Source organism: Lampris incognitus, chromosome 8, assembly GCF_029633865.1.
Source record: "Lampris incognitus isolate fLamInc1 chromosome 8, fLamInc1.hap2, whole genome shotgun sequence".
NCBI lineage: Eukaryota > Metazoa > Chordata > Actinopteri > Lampriformes > Lampridae > Lampris > Lampris incognitus.
In genome coordinates, this window is record NC_079218.1 from 44,764,147 (window position 1) to 44,789,031 (window position 24,885).

Below are 24,885 nucleotides of genomic sequence, written 5' to 3' on the forward strand. Positions count from 1 at the left end.
ATCTATCTATCTATCTATCTATCTATCTATCTATCTATCTATCTGTCTGTCTGTCTGTCTATCTATCTATCTATCTATCTATCTATCTATCTATCTATCTATCTATCTATCTATCTATCTATCTATCTATCTATCTATCTATCTATCTATCTATCTATCTATCTATCTATCTATCTATCTATCTATCTATCTATCTATCTATCTATCTGTCTGTCTGTCTGTCTGTCTGTCTGTCTATCTATCTATCTGAACAGTGTTGATGAAACAGTGTTGGTGCAAACCAAAGTGGTGTGGGTTTACAGCGTAAATGGCGTTTTCAGACGGGAAGCCCCCCCCCCCACACTATTGTAGTGGCAATAGTTTTAGGGAACACCTGAGAGAGACGACGTTAGTTTGCACTCCGCGCCGCTGCACTATTGCTTTCCTGTGGCAACGTCATTATTGTTGTGTTTTTTTTACAATATACTTTTTATATATCTGTAAATAGTATTTAAATGTTTATGCTTACCTTGTCGTTGTTTTAGCTACATGTGTGTCTGTTCTGTGTAAGTACATGGAGAGCAGTGGAGGAGCCGGAGTCAAATTCCTTGTGCGTGCAGGCCTACACACATCCTTGACCCAATAAACTGATTCTGTGTTGTGTCTGAGGTGATGTATAAATTAGACCAGACACAGATAGAGAATGAATGACACAGAGGTTTGAAATAACCAGATAAGCGACACAATCAGCTGTTTGAAATGACAAATATCCAGGGTTTCCTTCCACGAAGTCCACGTAGAAAGCGATGCCTTGCACCAACTGTTTCCTCAGCACGTGTGAGGTTGAACCGACCTTCCCTTCCCATCGTCACCCATCAGTGAAAGATTAGGAAATGGTATTCCTTAACAGTTCCTAACGAACACAGTACACATGACCTACATAAAATGTCCCCGCTTACACGTGACACTGCTATGGTTCTACACAGGAGCTTTCCATTGGCTTTGCATGGCCACAGGTCCAATTTTCAGTCAGCGTGCAGCTGTCTTTGGTCAGAGGGCTGTTTACCACTTCTCTGTATGACTCAAGTCCATAGAAATTGAATGGAATAAAAGTAGGCATGAGGCCACTGATTGTACGCCAGTCTGTCAACAATATAACTTTCTTGCGGAACAGAATTGGACGTCACTGGACTGGAGCACAAGTATAATAAATACTGTTTAGCAACCAAAGTGGTTGATGGCATGGCATTTTAGCGGGTAACTATGCCTGATGACAAAATGAGCATGGAGTTAAACTGCAGACTGTAAGCCTTGAATTAGAAGTGCCCGTGTTAAAGTGAAAATATTGTGCTGCAACATGATCAGAATCAGTATTTGACTATTAGCCAAGAAAGTAAATATGCAGAACTTGACTCAGGGGATTGTTTACATTAAGCACGTCAGGCAATGGGAGGAAAATTGATTTATGGGATAATGGGTCTCTCCCATTCAATGCACAAATGAAAAGCAAAAAATAAATAAATAAGATGCTATCAAACAAATTTAAAATTGAAGGGAAAAAAAATGAATGTGGGTCTCAGCATACAGTGCTATAGGGCTACATAAGGACTGTGCTAACGAACATATAAATAGGTCTGGGAAATGTCCTTAAATATAATTTAGACTGCTGAAATTGTACTACACCCCAAAACTGTACTGAACGAAGGACAACAGAAGAAGCTCTTCTTCCGCCTGGTTGTTTTAAATGTACATGAGATTACTTGTACACTGCTTGATAGAGGCCCATAGAACTTGACTGGATAGGCTCACACACACACACGCACACACGCACACACATTGACCACTGTCCTAACAGTATTTGGCAATATCATATAATGGCCGCTAGGAGCCGCTAAAACACAGCGCAACCAATTCCCAGTCCTAAAGCAAGGTGTTCGTAATGATTAAGGTCTGTGGACGCGTCCCCTCCGTATGTAATCCACAATGCGCGCGTCCCACGGCCAGTGTCTGCAGGCGGCGTCCGTTTGCGGGAGGCATGTCGCTTTATAAGAATGACGGAGGCAAACTAGTCGCCGCCTTCCTTCTCTCAGTAGGTAAGGGGAGACGAGCGCGCTCGGCAGGACGCGAGCTAAGCTAGTTGATAGCGGCTAACGTTAGCCGGCGGTGGGGAACGCTCGCAGACTCCGCCCGGCGCACATGCACCGCTGCGGGCTCCCTGCAGGAGCGGCACCGTGCAGAAACTTGAGTTACGCATGCTTGATGAACATATATATATATATATGCTCTTGTGGATCGCATGTGGAGCCATATCGCACTGTACAATATGATGTTGACAGAATACACAAAAAAATGTGACCCCACCTGGGGTTTCTATTCGTGTTACGGAACTTTGCATGAAGTCGGTAGCAAATTATCCCGCCGGTTCACGGTTTAAGCCAAACTAGAGACGTCACTTTCGCCCGTCTGTTGGCGTGGTATTGACGCCCGGGTCAGGGTCGGCTCGTTGGTAACGTACAGGGGCGGATCATCTCATCAGAAGTGAGGGGGGGGGGCAGAAAGTTGAGAAACGAGATCAGCTTATAACAGATCCGCAGGAGATACCACGAGCCCATCTGTCACAATATACCAGGAGGCTTGTTTGGTGCCTCCTGTTAGTCTGTGTTACATCGTGACGTGCCATATCAAACGGAGGAGAATAATCTTGCTTAACATAACAAGTAGTCTCCAATAAATGGCCATATCTGTTGAGTCAGAAATAAGAATGCAGGGTAAATATTTCTTTTGTTTGGATCAATTATGCAGCAAGTTGAGGTACTTTATTATGAAGCCTCCTTTAACCAATCAATGAATTGCTGAGCAATCATTTGCTTATTTGATCAAAAAAAAGTTGAATCAGTCCATCTGGACACAGCGTTTATTGACGGAAACATTTCATCACTCATCTAAGTGACTTCTCCAGTCTAAACTGACTGCAGGTATCCCCACCCTTATAAACAATACTGTGGCATAACGACTGAAACCAAAAACCAGTTTCATAGGCGTGACCATTAACTAGAGTTACAATGGCCGTGTGTACTATTCATAGAAGATTGGGGGATGTTTGCAATCACAGCATCATAAGATGGTGACAGATGTACTCTTAGCCCCCCGGTTCAGGGATTGTCATCCCCTCTTCACATAGATTCACCACCAGGAGTTCATGCAACAAATTAAGGACCTTCCCTCAAGGATGGCTTGGAGTGAAAGCTGGTGAGATGGGAGACACCATCCTACTGTCCTTTAGAAGGGATCTGCTCCTGTCACTGTTCACACACACTATGAGTACATCTGTCACCATCTTACAATGCTGTGATTGCAAACATGCCCAAATCCTCTGTGAATAATACACTTGGCCATTGAAACTCTAGTTAATGGTCACAGCAATTTGCATATGAAACACCTCTTGAACTCTACAGATGAGTTCAGGGAAAGGGGTGGGTTCTCTGATGTAGCAGGTGTAGAATTTGTAAGTACATTGATGGGGGTGAGATTACTGACATGGACACTAGATGGTCTGTGTATATTTCTATGAGTGCTGTGATACACAATGTCAGGGGACATCATAACATGGTTTTTCTGAATCATTGTATATTTCTGTGACTGCCTGTTGCTAATCCTGACAGGGATGATAAAAATGTCATTAGATGGTCTGAGCCCGGTAGAAAGTGTATGTAGTGAAACAATTGTGGTAAGGACTAGGACCGGGGGAACATCAATCGCTGATGGACCGGTCAACACTGGACCAATGGATGGGCATGTTGTGATGATGTGTTGAGCAGGTGAGCATGGGAGTATGAGGATGGTAGATGCTGAATGGCAGATTGGCAGAAAGCGCCTGCGGCCCAGCTTTGTTCAGATGGAAGCCATCTACACCAAAAAGATGTCCCCGTTCCTAGAAGAGATATTAAAATTGTCAATAAAGTACACTATATGTACAAAAGTATTGAGACACCTGGCCATTATACCTACAGGAGCTTTTTTGACATCCCATTCTAAATCCATAGGCATTAATATGGAGTTGGTCCCCCCCTTTGCAGCTATAGCAGCTTCCACTCTTCTGGGAAGGCTTTCCACAAGATTTTGGAGTGTGTCTGTGGGATTTTTTGCCCATTCATCCAGAAGAGCATTTCTGAGGTCAGGCACTGATGTTGGATGAGAAGACCTGACTCGCAATCTCCGTTGTAGTTCATCCCAAAGATGTTCGACAGGGTTGAGGTCAGGGCTCTGTGCAGGCCAGTCAAGTTCTTCCACACCAAACTCACCCAACCATGTCTTAATGGACCCTTGCTTTGTGCACTGGGCCACAGTCATGCCGGAACAGAAAAGGGCCCTCCCCAAACTGTTCCCACAAAGTTGGAAGCATAGAATTGTCCAAAATGGCTCGGTATGCTGAAGCATTAAGATTTCCCTTCACTGGAAGTAAGGGGCCTAGCCCAACCTCTGAAAAACAACCCCATACCATTATCCCTCCTCCACCAAACTTTACAGTTGGCACAATCCAGTCAAGGCAGGTAACGTTCTCCTGGCATCCGCCAAACCCAGACTCACCCATCAGACTGGCAGGCAGAGAAGCGTGATTCGTCACTCCACATAACACGTGTCCACCGCTCCATGCGACGTTTGGCATTGTGCTTGGTGATGGAAGGCTTTCATCTGTAACAGAGATGGGAATTACATGTTGTAAGCTTGTTGAAGTTCGGCAGAATATATTAAGTTAGTGTTCTTTATAGCGTTTCTCTTGTACTAGCCATATTCAAACCGGGCATCTTGCACTTAGCACCTCCTAGTGGTGACTGTTGTGGTCACATGCATTGCATAACAGCTCCGCCCCTTCCGTCACACGACGGCGACAGAGTTGGTACGTTGTCGTGAAAAGCTCACTCCAAATATGGCTAAAAAAGTGTTATAAAATTGATAAAAGTGCATTCCAGTCACGACAATCGTTGTAAAAACATATGCAGAATATTTTGCCATGTTATATGTTTTTTTTTTTGTTAAACCTCACGAAACGTTCACTCAAGCTAATGACGCGTTTATTGGCCGCCATTGTTCTCTGCTAGCTAACGTTTAACATTTGCTAGCTAACGTTTGGTGGCATTTCTTTACGAGCAGGGCTGGAGTTATATTATTATTAATATTTATATTAACTATTGAAATTGAACGCTGTTTTAAACTATACGATCAAGTTTTATGTTGGTTGAACCAATTATTATTGTATTTTATTTTGTGTTTATTCTGTATGTAGATATCAGCAGTAGAAAGCCCTTCGTCACACGATGGCGACAGAGTTGGGCTGATCTATATCGTAACGTGCATGGATAACGTTGGTCCTTGGCTTAACGGGTCGAGCCCTTTAGTCGACTGGCTAACGTTGTCGCTTGCGGTGTGGGAGACACAGGTTCGCGTCCCGGCTGTGGCGGTTCCCGAACGGCCCCCCCCCCCCGAATTCGCTACATTGTGTTCATTTTGATTTTTCCAGAACTGAGTTGTACCGAAAATAAATGGGCCTGCAGCAGCTACCCTGAATTCAGAGGACTGGTGTGGTTTCTCCACGGTATAGCCAAGAAAAGGGGGTTACACATGCAGCTGCTCGGCCATGGAAACCCACTCCATGAAGCTCCCGGCGCACAGTTTTTGTGCTGATGTTAATGCCAGAGGAAGTTTGGAACTCTGCAGTTATTGAGTCCACAGAGCGTTGTGGGACTTTATGTGGTCTGCGACTTGTGGCTGAGTTGCTGTTGTTCCTAAAAGCTTCGGCTTTTCAATAATACCACTTACAGTTGACTGTGGAATATCTAGCAGGGAAGAAATTTCATGAATTGACTTATGGCAAAGGTGGCATCCTATGACAGTACCACGCTTGAATTCACTGAGCTCTTCAGAACGACCTATTCTTTCACAAATGTTTGTAAATGCAGACTGCATGGCTAGCTGCTTGATTTTTATACACCTGTGGCAATGGGTCTGAATGAAACACCCAAATTCAATGATTGAGAGGTGTGTCCCAATACTTTTGTACATATAGTGTATATGCTGCATGTTGATATCGCATTTTCCTGAAATTACAATCAAAACACTTTATATGTGAAGAACTGCCAACATTATATGATCTAACTTTGGAACAAATGTTACCAGTAATAAATAGCTAAAAATGTAAATTACTTTTAAACCATAATTTAGCGACCAAAATACAGCACAACTAAACTTACACTCATGTGAAGAAAGACTATATGGCCCCCCCCCTTTGGCTTGTGTTACAATTTGTCTGGAAAAGGTGTACAATATGAAGAAGCTTGCTGGCTAGCTAACAATAATCAATATACAACTAGAGCTACAGAGAGATGCTGCTGCAGTTTACCAATACAGTGTTGTGTAAGGTTTGTTGGTAAACTAACACACAGTGAGCTGTGAAAAATATATATAACTTTGACTCACTAAACCTAACTGCACTCAAATGCTTTCTCGAAACGCCTGCAAAAGCTCAGACAGATGATTGATGGATGATAGGGTTGTCGTTCCTGTTGATCATATATGTGTAGACAACATATTTTGGTTTTAGGAAAAGTGGAGGGGGACATGTCCCCTCTGAATGGTATGCCAAAATACCCATAAGATCCCCAACCCACTTTTGACAAGGTTTTGCCTCTATGGTCTTCATTTGTGAAGATAATTGCTGTTAGATATAGATTAATATTAAACTCCACACCATAGGGGCTGACATTGGTGAAATCTGTGATCATAGTAGTAAACCTAATTCATTCCACTCTTGCTAGCTTCTGATAAGGGAAATCCTCACTTTACTTGTATTGCTAGCAACAAATTAACTCGTTAGCTTGCTGTTGATCAGTGAGCATGGTTTTGTGTTTCCAAAACTTGACAGACATTTTTCTTTTAAACAAAAGATCAGCTGAAGAACATAGTATTTTTCCCCCAGTGGAAGGTTAAATCATTGAAATTGTGCAGCATTTGTCATATAGCATTCAGCTCAAGGTGACCCTCTATGATATAGTACTTTTGTAGAGTACACTTTCACCTTTAATATTGATAACTATTTCTTGCCATTTTTAGGTATTTGTTGCAGTGAGGTTGGAGAAAAAAGCACAGGTCCCACTCATGTAAATGTAAGTGGTACCTCCACATTCGCATGATGATTATTCTGCATCATATGGCTTAATGGTGTTGATGAGAGGCTCCTTTCCTTTTCCTGCAGGCAGCAGAGGACCATCAACACACCATACAGACTTCTGGTGGTAAGTAGGAGCTTATTTACGACTGGTTCAGAGTTTGTTTCAACCTGGGTATTGTTTTTTAAGCTGTAATTGAAATGTGGTTTTCCTAAAAAGCCACAAGCACACACAAACGGAAGTAAAGGACTTTTCCAGCATATTTGATTGAAGTTTGAATATCCATGCATACCCACTGTGATTTTACTCGGAGGTTGCAGTCAAAAATTCAAAGGGTGCAATTGTTTAACACCTCACTGGAGACATGCCACATACCAGCCTGCTTCAAGACCTCCACCATCATCCTCATCCCCAAAAAAATCAAGGACCACAGTACTCAGTGACTACAGAACTGTTACCCTGACCTCCGTGGTAATGAAAAAAACATTTTTTTTCAGATTCCCCCCCCCCTTTTTTTTTTCCTCCCCAATTGTACTTGGCCAGTTACCCTATTCTGCGATCCATCCCGGTCGCCACTCCACCGATCCGGGGAAGGCTGCAGACTACCACATGCCTCCTCCAATACATGTGGAGCTGCCAGCCGCTTCTTTTCACCTGACAATGAGGAGTTTCGCCAGGAGGACATAGCGTGTGGGATAAAGCTATTCCCCTCAGTTCCCCCTCTTCCCCGAACAGGCGCCCGACCGACCAGAGGAGGCGCTAGTGCAGCGACCAGGACACATACCCACATCTGGCTTCCCCCCCAGGAGACACGGCCAATTGTGTCTGTAGGGACGTCCGACCAAGCCGGAGGTAACACGGGGAATCGAACCGGCGATCTGTGTTGGTAGGCAGCAGAACGTGATAAATGAAATCTTTTGATTGCCTTGTTCTGTCCCGCCTTAAAACTATCACTGACTGGGTAAAGGTCTTTGTTCCAGCCAAGCAGTTACACACCTGATCCCACTAATCAACTAGTAGAGTCTTTTCTGAGGAACTTGATAAGGAGATGCAGGTGTGTAACTGCTTGGTTGGAACAAACCTTCACCCACACTAGCCCTTTCTGGATAAGATTGCCTACCCCTGGTCTAGATGGTTGTAGACTTTAGAAAGTACCCAGGCTCACCTTCCCCCAACACCCTGTGTGGGCCCCCAGTCGACGCTGTGAAATCCTTCTGCTTTCAGCGCACTATAATCCCCCAGGACCAACTCAGCTTCCTCAGCAAGAAAACACACCAGAAGATATACTTTCTGCGGCAGCTGAAAAAGTTCAACCTGCCAAAGCCAATGATGGAGGACTTTTACACTGCCATCATTGAGTCCATCCTCACCTCCATCAGTGTCTGGTACACTGCTGCCGCTGTCAAGGGCAGACTGCAGCATATCATTCACTTTGCTGAATGATTGGCTGCAACCTGCCTTTCCTCCATGACTTGTATGCCTCCATGACACTGAGGTGAGCGGGAAAGATCATGGCCAGCCCTTCCCACCCAGGCCACGGTCTCTTCTAAACACTCCCCTCTGGCAAGAGGCTGAGGTCTATTAAAAACCCAAACTTTGCACCCCAAGAACTTCTTCCCTACAGCAGTAGGCCTTTCTAACAAGTCCCCAGACACCCACAGTTCCTGACATTGCCACCCTCCACCCCCTTCTATCTTCCTGCTGTGGTCTCTGTATGTGGACACCATGCATAAAACTTGCACTACCCTGTAAATAACTCTTATTCTGTAAATAACTTCTTAAAATTCTACATTCAACTTTTTGTAAATGCAGCTCCTGCCATGTGGTCTCACGTTTTTCAACTCTGAACCGGTGGTGATTGCACCTTATTTTTATTTTATCTTGTATATATCTTGACTAATTACTGTTCTTTCCCTCTTGCGCTGGCATACCAAGACACATTCCTTGTATGTTCTTGTACTTGGCAATAAATACGATTCTAATTGAAAGCGTGAATAAGAAGTTGAATCAGATGCTTTTGTCTGACTGCAAAGATATTGCATTGCAGTGACTAAACAAGTGGGAAGGAGAGTAGGGGAGCCACCTAAATGAGTTTATGCTGAACTGATTAAAAAAAAAAGTTTTTTTCTTTCCAAGCAACCACTTTTATTGTGAATGCATGGAAACATGTAGCATATCATTCAATCTGCAAGTTTTTTTTTTGTCATTTTGACCCTCGATTTGTCTTTACCCTTTCTCCCTGTAATTTTTTTCCCCACCCATTCTGTCTCTACCCACAATCCAACCCCACCCCCTAATTTCACTGTGGTCTTCCTAATTTCTGTTCTCCTTGCTGTCAGGACTGGAGAAGGTGGTGATCTTAATCCAGAGCCAACGTAACTCTTTCCATGCCCGTCGAGCTGAACTGAGGAAGGAGGAGATTCTACAGGAGGCATCTGAACTGGGACAGGTAATGGTACATCACAGGTACTACTACCAGTAATAATGTATCATGTTTTAATTGTATAGATTTTACTTTTATCAAAGTTAACTTGTGCTTAGAATGGAGAAGACACAAATCATGGATCAGCTGTAATGGCAAGAAAACCATGGTCTGATCAAGGCTCATAGTTTGTGAAGGCCCTCCCAACAAACCATCAGCACCTGTTTGCAAAATTTAGTCATGGAAATTAAACTAAAAGGTGTGGGAAGTCATTGAAAGCCATTGGTGAAAACTTGTAGGAAATCTGATATGAATAAAGTGCGGCAGATCAGTTTGTTGCAAAAGGGTGCGTGTGTTGCCTTCTCTCTCAACCACATCTGCTGTTGCAGTTCCCCATTTAACCCCCCCATTTATTCTGGTGTATCTGCTCTGTGCCAAACAAAGGAAAAATGTGTGTTGTACGGAGCAGGTCACTGCAGAGGTGGAGCCGTACCTTAACGTCAAGCACAAATACTATATAACCTAGGAGCGTTTCGCTCTCCTCTCTGGTGTAGTTTTTGACACATTTTGGGTTTGTTATTTTTCCAAGTGCCTTGTTTCTGTTGACATATGCATTTTTATGAATGTGTTTATTATTGTTACCTTTACTCACTGTCAGTGGGTTTAGACAGAACCAAAAGATAGGACTCGTTTCACCTGAGATTACCCAGTGAGATGGCTTTTCTTCTTTCTTTCTATCTGATGGATGGTAATTATGTACACTTTGTGTTGCTTTTTGGCGTGTAAAGTTTGCACTGCTGCACTTTGTGCTTATTTGCACTTAACTGTAGTGGGCCTTGTGCCCTGTAAGTACAATAAAGTAATTTATTTTTGCAAACAATTATCATTTTCTAGTGTCAAGTCTCTTTATAGCCTAGTATGCAGGCTCTTCTTGGCTTTTTTTGTTCTTGACAGCCTGGAGCTTTGTACGTGATTGCGTGAATACAAGGCAGCATATTGTTGAAAGAGGGCATGAACAAAGGTGCTGTATTAAAAATGAAAGTGAAGAAAATATTCTCGGCTCTGTGAGTCATGTTTGCTTTGCAAGTGTGCAGTACAGGCTTTAAACCAGTAGGGGTCCTCCTTGCTACAGACCTCACCTGTCTGGGCTGTGGCCACCATTTTCAAACTTTCTACATTTGCACAATGACTGAAACAACCATGTCAATGCAAGGTGGCTGTTAAAAGGGATGTGTCAAAGGCATCAGCAAAATACGGCAGGGCCAAGAGAGAACGAGAGACTAGTGGGGTGTGAAGAGTAATTGGTTTTGGCTAAGTGGAGACGTGTAGAGTGAAATAATGAGACGTGTGAAGAGGAAAACTGCACTAGTGGGGTGCATTTGGGTGAATGACACTTCTCTCCACCTTCACTCTCCATTTTACATGTCACTCTCCCCGAGGAAAGTCTGACACAAGAACTCAAAGCTGACATGTTTTTATCACAATTATGATACGCTTGCACAAAAGTGACAGAGCTGGAAACCACTGGAAACTTCCGGTCATAGAAAAGTCTGTTACATATGCTCAGTGCTACGTTTAGCAGCTAAACCGGTGTTTTCATCAGTAGGCCCCCCCCCCGAACCACTTCACCCTCCAAACACCCTCATTCAGCGGATTCCTACTTGTGCTGTTCCCATGGGATGGCTGAAGAGCATCTGTGAAATGAGAAGAGAATAAACCAAAAACAGAGTCCATTCATCCATCCATTATCCAAACCGCTTATCCTGCTCTCAGGGTCACGGGGATGCTGGAGCCTGTCCCAGCAGTAATTTGACGGCAGGCGGGGCGACACCTTGGACAGGCCGCCAAGCCATCACACAGGGCCGACACGCACACATTCATACCTAGGGGCAATTTAGTACAGCCGATTCACCTGACCTACGTGTCTGTGGACTGTGGGAGGAAACCGGAGCACCCGGTCATGAGTGTAATAGAAAAGATAAGAAATACGCGGCATGAGAAGATTGGTTTGGCTGGAAATGGATAGAAATGACTCGAAGAGATTCAGAAGGGAGGAAAGAAGGATAGCTGACTCACAGGGGTGGGTTTGGTATTATGATTTTCCTTTTCTGATAATAAAAAACGTTCAGAATGTAAAGAAAAGTTACTTGTACGATTTTGTACCATCATATATTTTGTTTATATATATATATATATATATATAGCGTTTCGTTCCGAAACCATCAATGGTGTTGAGTGCTCGACTAATGAGGAGTGGAATATCAACACCGCACGAAACAGCCCTGTACTGCTATGCATTAAAATCTTTTTTCCTGTATCTGTGTTTATATATAGTATATATATAAACTTAGCACAAAAAGTAAGGAAATGTGTGTTTGGTAGATTATTTCTTTGTTGTAACAATGCTTCTTGGCAATAAATCTTATATCAGGCAGCTGATTGTCAGCAGCTGGGGTACCAGGAGCTCCAAACAAGAGCCAATAGCAACAGCAAATTGCTGGCAGAGAGGATTTGGCAAATTTTTTATGGGCGCAACCCACATACTCAGATCTGCTGCTCATCCCACAAATGCATGTTCCTTACAAATGTGGCACCATTTAAAAGGGAAATAAACAGGCTTTCCAACGGTATAAGACTTATTGCCAAGAAGAAATGTTACAACAAAGAAATAATCTACCAAACACAAAATTTCCTTACTTTTTGTGATATATGTATATATATATATATATATATATATATATATATATATATATATATATATATATATATATATACACTACCGTTCAAAAGTTTGGGATCACCCAAACAATTTCGTGTTTTCCATGAAAAGTCACACTTATTCACCACCATATGTTGTGAAATGAATAGAAAATAGAGTCAAGACATTGACAAGGTTAGAAATAATGATTTGTATTTGAAATAAGATTTTTTTTACATCAAACTTTGCTTTCGTCAAAGAATCCTCCATTTGCAGCAATTACAGCATTGCAGACCTTTGGCATTCTAGCTGTTAATTTGTTGAGGTAATCTGGAGAAATTGCACCCCACGCTTCCAGAAGCAGCTCCCACAAGTTGGATTGGTTGGATGGGCACTTCTTTGAGCAGATTGAGTTTCTGGAGCATCACATTTGTGGGGTCAATTAAACGCTCAAAATGGCCAGAAAAAGAGAACTTTCATCTGAAACTCGACAGTCTATTCTTGTTCTTAGAAATGAAGGCTATTCCATGCGAGAAATTGCTAAGAAATTGAAGATTTCCTACACCGGTGTGTACTACTCCCTTCAGAGGACAGCACAAACAGGCTCTAACAGGTACTATTTAATGAAGATGCCAGTTGGGGACCTGTGAGGCGTCTGTTGCTCAAACTAGAGACTCTAATGTACTTATCTTCTTGCTCAGTTGTGCAACGCGGCCTCCCACTTCTTTTTCTACTCTGGTTAGAGCCTGTTTGTGCTGTCCTCTGAAGGGAGTAGTACACACCGGTGTAGGAAATCTTCAATTTCTTAGCAATTTCTCGCATGGAATAGCCTTCATTTCTAAGAACAAGAATAGACTGTCGAGTTTCAGATGAAAGTTCTCTTTTTCTGGCCATTTTGAGCGTTTAATTGACCCCACAAATGTGATGCTCCAGAAACTCAATCTGCTCAAAGAAGTGCCCATCCAACCAATCCAACTTGTGGGAGCTGCTTCTGGAAGCGTGGGGTGCAATTTCTCCAGATTACCTCAACAAATTAACAGCTAGAATGCCAAAGGTCTGCAATGCTGTAATTGCTGCAAATGGAGGATTCTTTGACGAAAGCAAAGTTTGATGTAAAAAAAATCTTATTTCAAATACAAATCATTATTTCTAACCTTGTCAATGTCTTGACTCTATTTTCTATTCATTTCACAACATATGGTGGTGAATAAGTGTGACTTTTCATGGAAAACACAAAATTGTTTGGGTGATCCCAAACTTTTGAACGGTAGTGTATATATATATGGGAACCCAGTATACAAAACATGGATCTGCTTGCTTGTGAACTCTTTATAGGAAATATGAACAAATTATCCCAAATGAATAAAATAAATAAAAAAATGACTGAAGCACACTGTAACCATGGAGTGAAGGTGGTGGATATATTGAAGATATATCAGCTGCAATAAAGCCAATAAAATGGCATCTGACATGAAAGGCCATCGCAATTCCAGTTGTATTACCTATCACATGAAATATTGATGAGGACAAAGGAAATTTCATAAATGTGTGTGTGTGTGTGTGTGTGTGTGTATGTGTTTTCAGGTTTTTTTGTTCGTGTGTTTGAGATGTGGAAAGTAGATAATCAAATCAAACATTATTGCAGATATTATTATTCACCACAGCTAGATAGACCTGGATTGTTAAATGTTACACTGAATTGTGTGTTGTGAGTTTCTGTATGGACTGTGTTGTAAGCTTTTGTATGGACAAACGTGGAAGTCCTCATGTCTGTTGAACACAACATTCACCTCTGGTGTCAGGTGGGCTGGAGGCATCTTTGGCGGTGTAGCGGGAGTGTAAAAGCCAAATTATAAACAAATTTTCAGGACTAACATTTAAAGCCCGAGTGACTGATAGTGTTTGCAAAATATTACTGCTGTATTTTACAGATTTCTTTGTATAGCAAAGGTTGTTAAAAGTAAAAACTGACACCAACACTTGAAGTTTACTGTTGCTAGTTAGCTCTGTTGTTGTCATGCTGTTTCTAGAAAATCCATCCATCCATTATTCAAGCCACTTATCCTGCTGTCAGGGTCGCAGGGATGCTGGGGCCTATCCCAGCAGTCATTGGGCGGCAGGTGGGGAGACACCCTGGACAGGACGCCAGTCCATCACAGGGCCAACACACACACAGGCACACCTAGGGACAATTTAGTACGGCCGATTCACCTGACCTACATGTCTTTGGACTGTGGGAGGAAACCGGAGCACCCGGAGGAAAGCCACACAGACACGGGGAGAACATGCAAACTCCACACAGAGGACGACCTGGGATGACCCCCAAGGTTGGACTACCCCGGGGTTCGAACCCAGGACCTTCTTGCTGTGAGGCGACCGCGCTAACCACTGCGCCACCGTACCCCCCCCCCCCAAATTTATTTATATTTTAAATATAACAATGTTTCTAGAGCAGCAACAGTAATGTTTACAACAGCAAAATCATTATATAAACTCAATAATATCTCACTGTAAACAAATCACATGAACACACTGAGTGAAGTTTAGAAAGAATGAAGAACACAGGCATCACTCAGTATCAGTCATTCCTCCTTGTTATTAAATACACCATGTGGTGCAACCTGGACACATCGTCGGTAATGAACCCGGGGTTATCAGGTGTTTCGGGCCTTAACATCAGAAACCTCACCCCAGTGACCCAGCCGGGGCTGATCAAGCCCCGACGTGTCCGGGTAGCGCGTTACGCCACGCGTCACCCCTCTTTGGCAGCAGGCCACAAAACCCGACGATGTTCTGCCGGTCAGCTTTCGGGTGAAGCTCGTGCTTGGAGGTTCTTGGCCCCCAAAAAGGCATTAATATGAGCAAATAAGCGTTGTCTGCCTTCTCTTGAAAAAAAGAAAATCCAAACTCGTCTTTTGTTTACGAATAAATTGAATTTAGCACTCAGCTCCCAGATTAGCTCCGTGTAATCTGTTTGTTTATTCAGTTTTGCTGTGTTAAACCCTCAGGCCTCCAAGAACTACACACACGGATGTGTACAGAAACAAACCCACACACTTGTCCACATGCGGCGACCATAGTTGCAGGATGTGCTTTGTTTTTTGTTTTTATTTTGGTAAATAAATATAACTCTGTTGGTATTAAATTAAGATTTGGCTTTCTGCAATCATCCAGGGAATTCCAGTTGTCCTCCTCCTCCATGAAGTGTCAAAGCATGAAGGGGATTGGAGGATTCTCCCCACTCTTCCTCAGTGAGTAAGACATAAGGGCACACATTTATACACAGTGTACACAGGATATGATAAAAGACCACTTCATACAACAAGCAAACGGACCAAGTCATATATCATATCACTTCTTATTGCAAAGGACACACAGCTATGATGGCAGGCTACATTTACACAAAAAAGAAAACGAACAATAACATGAAAAAACCATCACACATAACCATGGGTTTCTCTCTAGTCTCTTGACCACGTTTAGCCAGTTAGCGTCCTGGTTTCTCTTCTTGGAGGAGGGAACTAGAATCACACTGACGGGGCTCCTGCAGGTCCTCAACAGATACAATACCCAAGAGGTGAGGCATACACACCTGCACACACACACACACACACACACACACAGAGTCTCGCATGGAAGAAAAGCCACACACAGTCTCACACATATACAGTCGGGTGTACTCGCACACACAATCTGATACAAACACACGTGCACAGACATCTTTTAAACAAGCACGGTCTGTAGAAACGTTGCATTTAATCCAGTGTGTAAGTGCTTTGGGATACTTAGAATATCTTTGCTGACTTTGGGTAACAAAACAACTCAAACCGTGCCCCATCACTTGACCCCTCTGTCCCTCTCTCCCCGCTGTTTCACTCCTTAGGAATGGTTTCTGGGCAAGCGTCTCCATGATGACGAGGCATCTATCATCCACCACTATGCCTTCTCTGAAGATCCCACTTCCTTTGGATACCCTGACCCTACAGCGGGGTGGGCACTTAGCATACCTCTGCTCCACAGGTTTGTGAGCAAAGTTTGTGTTTGCCTTCATTTGGCAGAGTCTATACATAAGAGCCGGTTATCTCTTTTCTTACTCTTTGTCTCTCTTGTGTGTTTTCAGACTGGCTAAACGGATCCAGCAAGAGCCAATGAAATCAGATTTCACCATTGACTTAAACCATGAGGTGCTTTGAAACTGCCGCCAGTCATTTTTGTGCGCACCCACACACACGTCTTCCATCCTATGCCCATGCCTTCTTCCCGAACCTACCAGGGCTACTTGCCTCAATGCTTTCTCTTTAAAAGCTGTTCCATGGTTTTCTGCCACTCAACTGTGCCAAATGGGCTTTGCATCCCCAAACAACTGAGTTGAAAAGCATCATTAATGTTATCTCTCAACTAGCCTGCTGGGCTTCTGGGAATGTCTGCTGACACAATGACAGCATTGCCCCAGTGGATGTCCAGCCTCTGGCCCAAAAAGCTTCCTGAGTCACAGTCTCAATAACTAGGCCTAGACATAGCAGCTTTCAGCAACAGCTAGTAAAGGTACACTACCTGTGTGTGTGTGTGTGTGTGTGTGTGGGGGGGGTAAAGTTTTGATGTGTACTTGTTCATCTATAGGTGTGCACCTGAGGGCATACCTAAATACAGACATTCATGTCCGACCTGGGGACATGTGCAAATGTAAGAATTGTGATGCTACGTTTTTGAACAGATCACTCATTTTACTTGCTTTGGGTATGGTAATCTCGCCATGATTTATTTATGTAATTTAGTGATGTAATTCACACGTAAACCCAGCCACTGAGGATGCAGAAGCCAGCGATTTCTTAGCGCCGGTCCCAAGCCCGGATAAATGGGGAGGGTTGCATCAGGGAGGGCATCTAACATAAAACCTTTGCCAAATCAAATATGTGGATCATAAATCAGATTTCCATACCAATGACTGCCACTGGTACTGTTGGCCAACAGGGTGCCAGTGGAAACTATGCTACTGTTGGGCGAAGGAGAAGGAAAGGGGGAAGGCATGGCCAGAGGTAGCGGGAGAGGAGGAAGGGTAGGAGTGTGGAGGTGAGAGTCGGAACTTTGAATGTTGGCAGTATGACTGGTAAAGGGAGAGAGCTGGCTGATATGATGGAGAGAAGGAAGGTAGATACACTATGTGTCCAAGAGACTAGGTGGAAGGGGAGTAAGGCAAGGAGTATCGACGGTGTTTTCAAATTCTTCTATCGTGTGGATGGGAGGAGAAATGGGGAAGGGGTAATTCTGAAGGAAATGTATGTCAAGAGTGTGTTGGAGGTGAAGAGAGTGTTGGACAGAGTGATGTGTGTGAAGCTGGAAATTAAAAGTATGATGATGAATGTTATCAGTGCATATGCCCTGCAAGTTGGGTGGGAGATGGAGGAGAAAGAAGAATTCTGGAGTGAGTTGGATGAAGTGGTGGAGAGTCTACCTAAGGAGAAGAGAGTAGTGAGTGGAGCGGACTTCAATGGACATGTTGGTGAAGGGAACAGAGGTAATGAGGTGGTGATGGGTAGGTATGGTGTCAAGGAGAGGAATGTGGAAGGACAGATGGTGGTGGATTTCGCAAAAAGGATGGAAATGGCTGCGATGAATACATATTTAAAGGAGAGGGAGGAACACAGGGTGATATACAAGAGTGGAGGAAGGTGCACACAGGTGGACTATATCTTATACAGGAGGTGCGCTCTGAAAGGGATTGGAGACTGCAAGGTGGTGACAGGGGAGAACATAGCTAGGTCTGTTGGATGACTTTGGAGATCAAGAAGAGGAAGAGAGTGAAGGCAGAGCCAAAGATCAAGTGGTGGAAGTTGAAGAAGGAAGATTGTTGTGTGGCGTTCATGGAGGAGTTAAGACAGGCATTAGGTGGAAGTGAAGAGTTGCCGGATGGCTGGGCAGCTACTGCAGAAATAGTGAGGGAGACAGCTGGGAAGGTCCTTGGTGTGTCATCTTGACAGAGGAAGGAAGACAAGGAGACGTGGTGGTGGAATGAGGACGTACAGGAAAGTACACAGAGGAAGACATTGGCAAAGAAGCAGTGGGATAGTCAGAGAGATGAAGAAAGTAGTCAGGAGTACAAGGAGATGCAGTGTTAATCATAGAGGTGGCAAAGGCGATGGAAAAGGCATATGGTGAGTTGTATGAGAGGTTGGACACTAAGGAAGGAGAAAAGGACTTGTACCGATTGGCTTGACAGAGGGGCCGAGCTGGGAAGGATGTGCAGCAGGTTAGGATGATTGCAGATACGGATGGAAATGTGTTGACAAGCGAGGAGAGTGTATTGAGAAGGTGGAAGGAATACTTTGAGGGGCCGATGAATGAAGAATATGAGAGACAGAGAGAAGGTTTGGATGATGTGGGGATAGGGAATTAGGAAGTGCAGTAGATTAGCAAGGAGGAAGTGAGGGCAGCGATGAAGATGATGAAGAGTGGAAAGGCAGTTGGTCTAGATGACATACCTGTGGAGGCATGGAGGTGTTTAGGAGAGATGGCAGTGGAGTTTTTAACTAGATTGTTTAACACAATCGTGGAAAGTGAGAGGATGCCTGAGGAGTGGAGAAGAAGCGTCCTGGTACTAATTTTCAAGAATAAGGGCAATGTGCAGAGCTGTAGTAACTACAGAGGTATAAAGTTGATCAGCCACAGCATGAGGATATGGGAAAGAGTAGTGGAAGCTAGGTTAAGAGGAGAGGTGACGATTAGCAAGCAGCAGTATGGTTTTGTGCCATGAAAGAGCACCACAGATGCAATGTTTGCTTTGACAATTTTGATGGAGAAGTATAGAGAAGGCCAGAAGGAGTTACATTGTCTTTGTATTCTGAGCCCTTTCTTGTGTGCAGTGGTGATGGACAGGTTGACAGACGAGATCAGGCAGGAGTCTCCATGGACTATGATTTTTGCGGTTGACATTTTGATTTGTAGTGAGAGTAGGGAGCAGCTTGAGGAGAGCCTGGAGAGGTGGAGGTATGCACTGGAGAGAAAAGAAATTAAAGTCTGGAGCAAGACGGAATACATATGCCTGAACAAGAGGGAGGACAGCGGAATGGAGATGATGCAAGGAGTAGAGGTGATGAATGCTGATAAGTTTAAATACTTGGGATCAACTGTTCAAAGTAACGGGGAGTGCGAAGAGAGGTGAAGAAGAGAGTACAGGCAGGGTGGAGTGGATGGAGAATAATAATAATAATAATTTTATTCATATAGCACCTTTCTAAAACAATGTTACAAAGTGCTTCACAAAAAAAAACCCCAGATAAAACCAGACAAGCACAGGAATAAGAGTAAGATCAAATAAGAGTAAAATTAAATACAGTAAAAATAAAAACAAATATCAAACACTTGTAAAAGCTTTCATAAAAAGCAAAGTTTTAAGACAAGATTTAAAAGAAGCTAAAGACTTACACTACCGTTCAAAAGTTTGGGATCACCCAAACAATTTCGTGTTTTCCATGAAAAGTCACACTTATTCACCACCATATGTTGTGAAATGAATAGAAAATAGAGTCAAGACATTGACAAGGTTAGAAATAATTATTTGTATTTGAAATAAGATTTTTTTTACATCAAACTTTGCTTTCGTCAAAGAATCCTCCATTTGCAGCAATTACAGCATTGCAGACCTTTGGCATTCTAGCTGTTAATTTGTTGAGGTAATCTGGAGAAATTGCACCCCACGCTTCCAGAAGCAGCTCCCACAAGTTGGATTGGTTGGATGGGCACTTCTTTGAGCAGATTGAGTTTCTGGAGCATCACATTTGTGGGGTCAATTAAACGCTCAAAATGGCCAGAAAAAGAGAACTTTCATCTGAAACTCGACAGTCTATTCTTGTTCTTAGAAATGAAGGCTATTCCATGCGAGAAATTGCTAAGAAATTGAAGATTTCCTACACCGGTGTGTACTACTCCCTTCAGAGGACAGCACAAACAGGCTCTAACAGGTACTATTTAATGAAGATGCCAGTTGGGGACCTGTGAGGCGTCTGTTGCTCAAACTAGAGACTCTAATGTACTTATCTTCTTGCTCAGTTGTGCAACGCAGTCTCCCACTTCTTTTTCTACTCTGGTTAGAGCCTGTTTGTGCTGTCCTCTGAAGGGAGTAGTACACACCGGTGTAGGAAATCTTCAATTTCTTAGCAATTTCTCGCATGGAATAGCCTTCATTTCTAAGAACAAGAATAGACTGTCGAGTTTCAGATGAAAGTTCTCTTTTTCTGGCCATTTTGAGCGTTTAATTGACCCCACAAATGTGATGCTCCAGAAACTCAATCTGCTCAAAGAAGTGCCCATCCAACCAATCCAACTTGTGGGAGCTGCTTCTGGAAGCGTGGGGTGCAATTTCTCCAGATTACCTCAACAAATTAACAGCTAGAATGCCAAAGGTCTGCAATGCTGTAATTGCTGCAAATGGAGGATTCTTTGACGAAAGCAAAGTTTGATGTAAAAAAAATCTTATTTCAAATACAAATAATTATTTCTAACCTTGTCAATGTCTTGACTCTATTTTCTATTCATTTCACAACATATGGTGGTGAATAAGTGTGACTTTTCATGGAAAACACAAAATTGTTTGGGTGATCCCAAACTTTTGAACGGTAGTGTAGTTCGTCTTAGCTCAGCAGGAAGAGCGTTCCATAGTGTGGGGGTTCTAACAGCAAAAACCCAATCACCCTTTGTAACCAACCGAGACCTGGGAATAACTAGCAGGGCTCCATCTGCAGATGTTAATGGTCGAGGGGGGACATACCAAGTCAATAAATCACAATTGTATAAAGGAACAGTACCATTTAAAGCCTTAAAAGTGAACAGTAAAATTTTAAAATCGATTCGAAATATAACAGGGAGCCAGTGTAGGGAGGCAAGCACAGGAGTGATATGGTCATGCCTCCTTGTTCCTGTAATGACTTGAGCAGCGGCATTTTGTACCAACTGCAGATGGTGGAGTGAGTCCTTGCTGATACCAGAATAAAGTGCATTACAGTAGTCGAGTCGAGAAAAGATAAAAGTGTGTGCAACTTTTTGCAAATTGGCAATTGATAAAAATGACCTAATTTTGCAGCCTGTTTAAGATTACTCGACAGACCACCAAGATTAGTAGCAAACGGATTGATGGAATTTTCGGGACTGAACAGAATGACCTCAGACTTATCATCATTACATTTAAGTAAATTTTTTGACATCCAAGATTTAATGTCGGTGAGGCAAGCTGTGAGATTTAATAGGGTGCTAGGATCAGTGGGGTTTAGTGGCATGTATAACTGAGTGTCGTCAGCATAAAAATGGTAGAGCACATGGTTATTTTGAATGACCTGGCCAAGGGGCAGCATGTATAAAGAGAAGAGAAGGGGGCCAAGAACTGAGCCTTGAGGACACCACAAGTCAACTGAGCCACTGAGGAGGTAGAGTTACCCAGAACAACAGAAAAAGTTCTGTTGGTCAGGTAAGAGTGTAATAAGTTAAGAGCCGAGCCCTTGATGCCAACTGAAGTCTCTAAGCGATAAAGGAGGATGCTGTGATCAGCCATGTCAAAGGCATCACTTAAGTCTAAAAGAACTAAAATTGAGCAGTCACCTCTGTCTACATTCAGCAGTAGATCATTAGTGACCTTAACTAGAGCTGTCTCAGTACTATAAAATGCTCTAAAACCAGACTGGAAACTATTAAAAACAGTATTTGTGTTCATAAAAGACATCAACTGAGAAGAAATTACTCTCTCCAGAACCTTAGATAAAAAAGACAATTTGGAGATTGGCCTGTAGTTACTTAGGAACAGGGGGTCTAAATTAGGTTTCTTCAGCAATGGGTGAATGATGGCATGGTTAAAACTGTCTGGAAAAGAACCAGAGGCCAGAGAATTATTAAGAATTTGAAGAATAATGGGGCTGACAGTGGAAAATACCTCCTTGAGTAGCTTAGTGGGAATGATGTCTGGGATGCAGGAGGAGGAGCTCATATTGGAGACTAGTCTCCGACACTGAAATTGTAATTGGTTGAAATTGGGTGAAAGAGGCAGAATTGACATGGGGAATGGAACAAAAAGAGCCTGTTTGGATCTGGGACCTAATATTCTCCACCTTGTTTACAAAATGAGTGAGAAATTTTTCAGACAACTCAAAATCTGGTTCAAAAAGAGAAGTGGAGGGGCCATTAACGACAGAATCAATTATCCCGAAGAGAACTTTAGGATTGTGAAGAGTGTCAGGAGTGATTTGTGACAGAAGGATACCAGCAAGAGTTAAAGGGAAGGTTTACAAGATGGTTGTGAGACCAGCTATGTTGTATGGTTTGGAGACTGTTGCACTGATGAAAAGACAGGAGGTGGAGCTGAAGGTGGCAGAGTTGAAGAAGTGATGGAAGTGATGAAGAAAGACAGGATTCGCAATGAGTATATTAGAGGGACCGCTCAGGTTGGACGGTTTGGAGACAGAGCAAGAGAGGCAAGATTGAGATGGCTTGGACATGTGTGGAGGAGAGATGCTGGGTATATTGGGAGAAGGATGCTGATGCTGAAGATGACGCTGCCAGGGAAGAGGAAAAGAGGAAGGCCAAAGAGGAGGTTTATGGATGTGGTGAGGGAGGACATGCAGGTGGCTGGTGTGACAGAGTAAGATGCAGAGGACAGGAAGAAATGGAAACAAATGATTCGCTGTGGCGACCCCTAGTGGGAGCAGCTGAAAGTAGTAGTAGTAGTAGTAGTGATGTAATTCACACTTTTAAAGGTGCTGAGCATGTATATTCAAAGAAAAAGTTCTAAAATGAACTAAATCCTACAAATATTTGATTCAGTTACCAAAGCAGCAGTTGTTTACGTATACATTCTGCTGTAAGATGTTTATTAACATCCAGTTTTGACATGTATCACCAATGACCATCAGTCATCTCTATTAGCTCTGAAGCAAAAGAAAAGACCCGGATGGAGGCAAGTCAAATTCAGTGCAAGTTGTGCTGCACAATACAAACTCAACTACTCCGAACAATAAGAGAAAAAAAACAAACATCAAAAACACATATGAGAGAAAGAGAAAGAAAAACATATCCTAATGTCATGTACCAAGAATACATAAGATTTACATCTGTTTATTCTTGGTACATGACATTAGGATATGTTTTTCTTTTTCTTTTTTCCCTCTTTCATGTGTTTTTGAGCTCTCATCATCTCATTTCATCATCAGCCGCTTCTCCAGGGTCGGGTGGCGGTGGCAGCAAGCTAAGTAGGGCACTCCAGACATCCCTCTCCCCAGCAACACCCTACAGCTCCTCCTGGGGGATCCCAAGGCATTCCCTGGCCAGAATGGACATGTAGTCCCTCCAGCTAGTTCTGGGTCTACCCCGGGGTCTCCTCCCAGTTGGTCCTCGTGGACCAGTCTGCGATGCAGAAAGTCGGCATGTCCCGGTCCCTGCCTTTGCCTGCCGCCCGGCCTGCATTGCACCCTACCCCATGTTGTTGTGTCTTTTTTTTTTAAGTCTTTTTTCTCCTATTGTTCACAGTAGTTGAGTTTGTGTTGTGCAGCACAATTGAATTTGAGCTATACAGTACAGTGGGAATTGAGTTTGAAATGCTGAATTAACAAGAGTAGGTGAGAAGGGGTAGAAAAAAGATAAGTGTATACTTCTTCCTATTCCTTTTCCAACATGTAACAAATAATCTGATGCATACACAGATTTGTTCGCCCAGTATGATGCGTGGATTTGTTGATCACTTCAGATTATTGGCCACGGCTTACCTGTATGTTATATCCTGCTTATTTACATGTTCGAAATAAATCATCTTCATCATCGAGTCAGATTTTGGCATAATATATCTTTTTGAGTAGGTCAGAGAAAGAAGGTTGAGTAAAGTGGGACTGTTCCCAGACACAATTCTTTCATGGATCTCTTCAGGCACTCCTTCCAGTGCCTGGAAGTGATGTGATGTGCCCAGCATGTCCGTGTGCCTCTCAAACTGAGCCAGTCGTGAAATCCCAAGATGACATAACGCTAATTCAAAATAACAATCTGGCTCAGTATTTCATCTGCAGGGTTCATACGGTCATGAAAACCCCGGAAAGGTCTGTCCATTTGAAAATACAATTTCCAGGTCTTGGGAAAAGTTGTGGAAAATTAGTTTTGTGAAAGATTTGGAATTCTGGTGGAAACGTGAGTAAAACAGCATCATCTCTGTTTTACTCACATTTCCACGAGAATTGCAAATCTTTTACAGCGTCATCTCTGTTAAAGATTGATTGGATGAAAATGTACTAAATAACTGGATGAATTTTTGCAAAAGAAGGCTGCCATGGGTCTCTCAAGTGAGGAGGAACTTCAACTCCAGGTTGGTGTGTACATTTAATTGAAGGTGCTGCACTGATAATTTCATGGCTACACTACATCAACTGTGGAAACTTGTTTGTTGTCCCCGCTGGTAGTCTGGAGGGGATTGTGCATTTGGTCACACGTGTGTCTGTCCGCGGCTAATCTCGCAAACTACTGGACCTTTCAGCCTAAAATGTTTTGTGCGCAGTTACGACTGCATGATCAAGAATCTCTCGTGGATGCGCCGATTAAAAACATGGGGAAAACGTTTGTTCTCACTGTCGCCGCTCCCTCTCTTCAGCACGCATGCGCAG

At 43.0% G+C, this 24,885-nt stretch overlaps 1 protein-coding gene across 1 annotated transcript in view; it reads left to right on the plus strand.

The window, feature by feature from the left end:
• The first annotated feature begins 1,963 nt into the window (after positions 1-1,963).
• Positions 1,964-24,885, plus strand: part of b3glctb (beta 3-glucosyltransferase b) — a 49,249-nt gene continuing 26,327 nt past the window's right edge. Inside the window, exons 1-8 of the mRNA XM_056285331.1 lie at positions 1,964-2,072; positions 7,087-7,139; positions 7,229-7,268; positions 9,482-9,591; positions 15,437-15,513; positions 15,728-15,839; positions 16,146-16,282; positions 16,383-16,446. Coding sequence (XP_056141306.1) covers positions 2,015-2,072; positions 7,087-7,139; positions 7,229-7,268; positions 9,482-9,591; positions 15,437-15,513; positions 15,728-15,839; positions 16,146-16,282; positions 16,383-16,446 — 651 coding nt within the window. The 5' untranslated portion in view covers positions 1,964-2,014. The remainder of the gene's footprint in view (positions 2,073-7,086; positions 7,140-7,228; positions 7,269-9,481; positions 9,592-15,436; positions 15,514-15,727; positions 15,840-16,145; positions 16,283-16,382; positions 16,447-24,885) is intronic.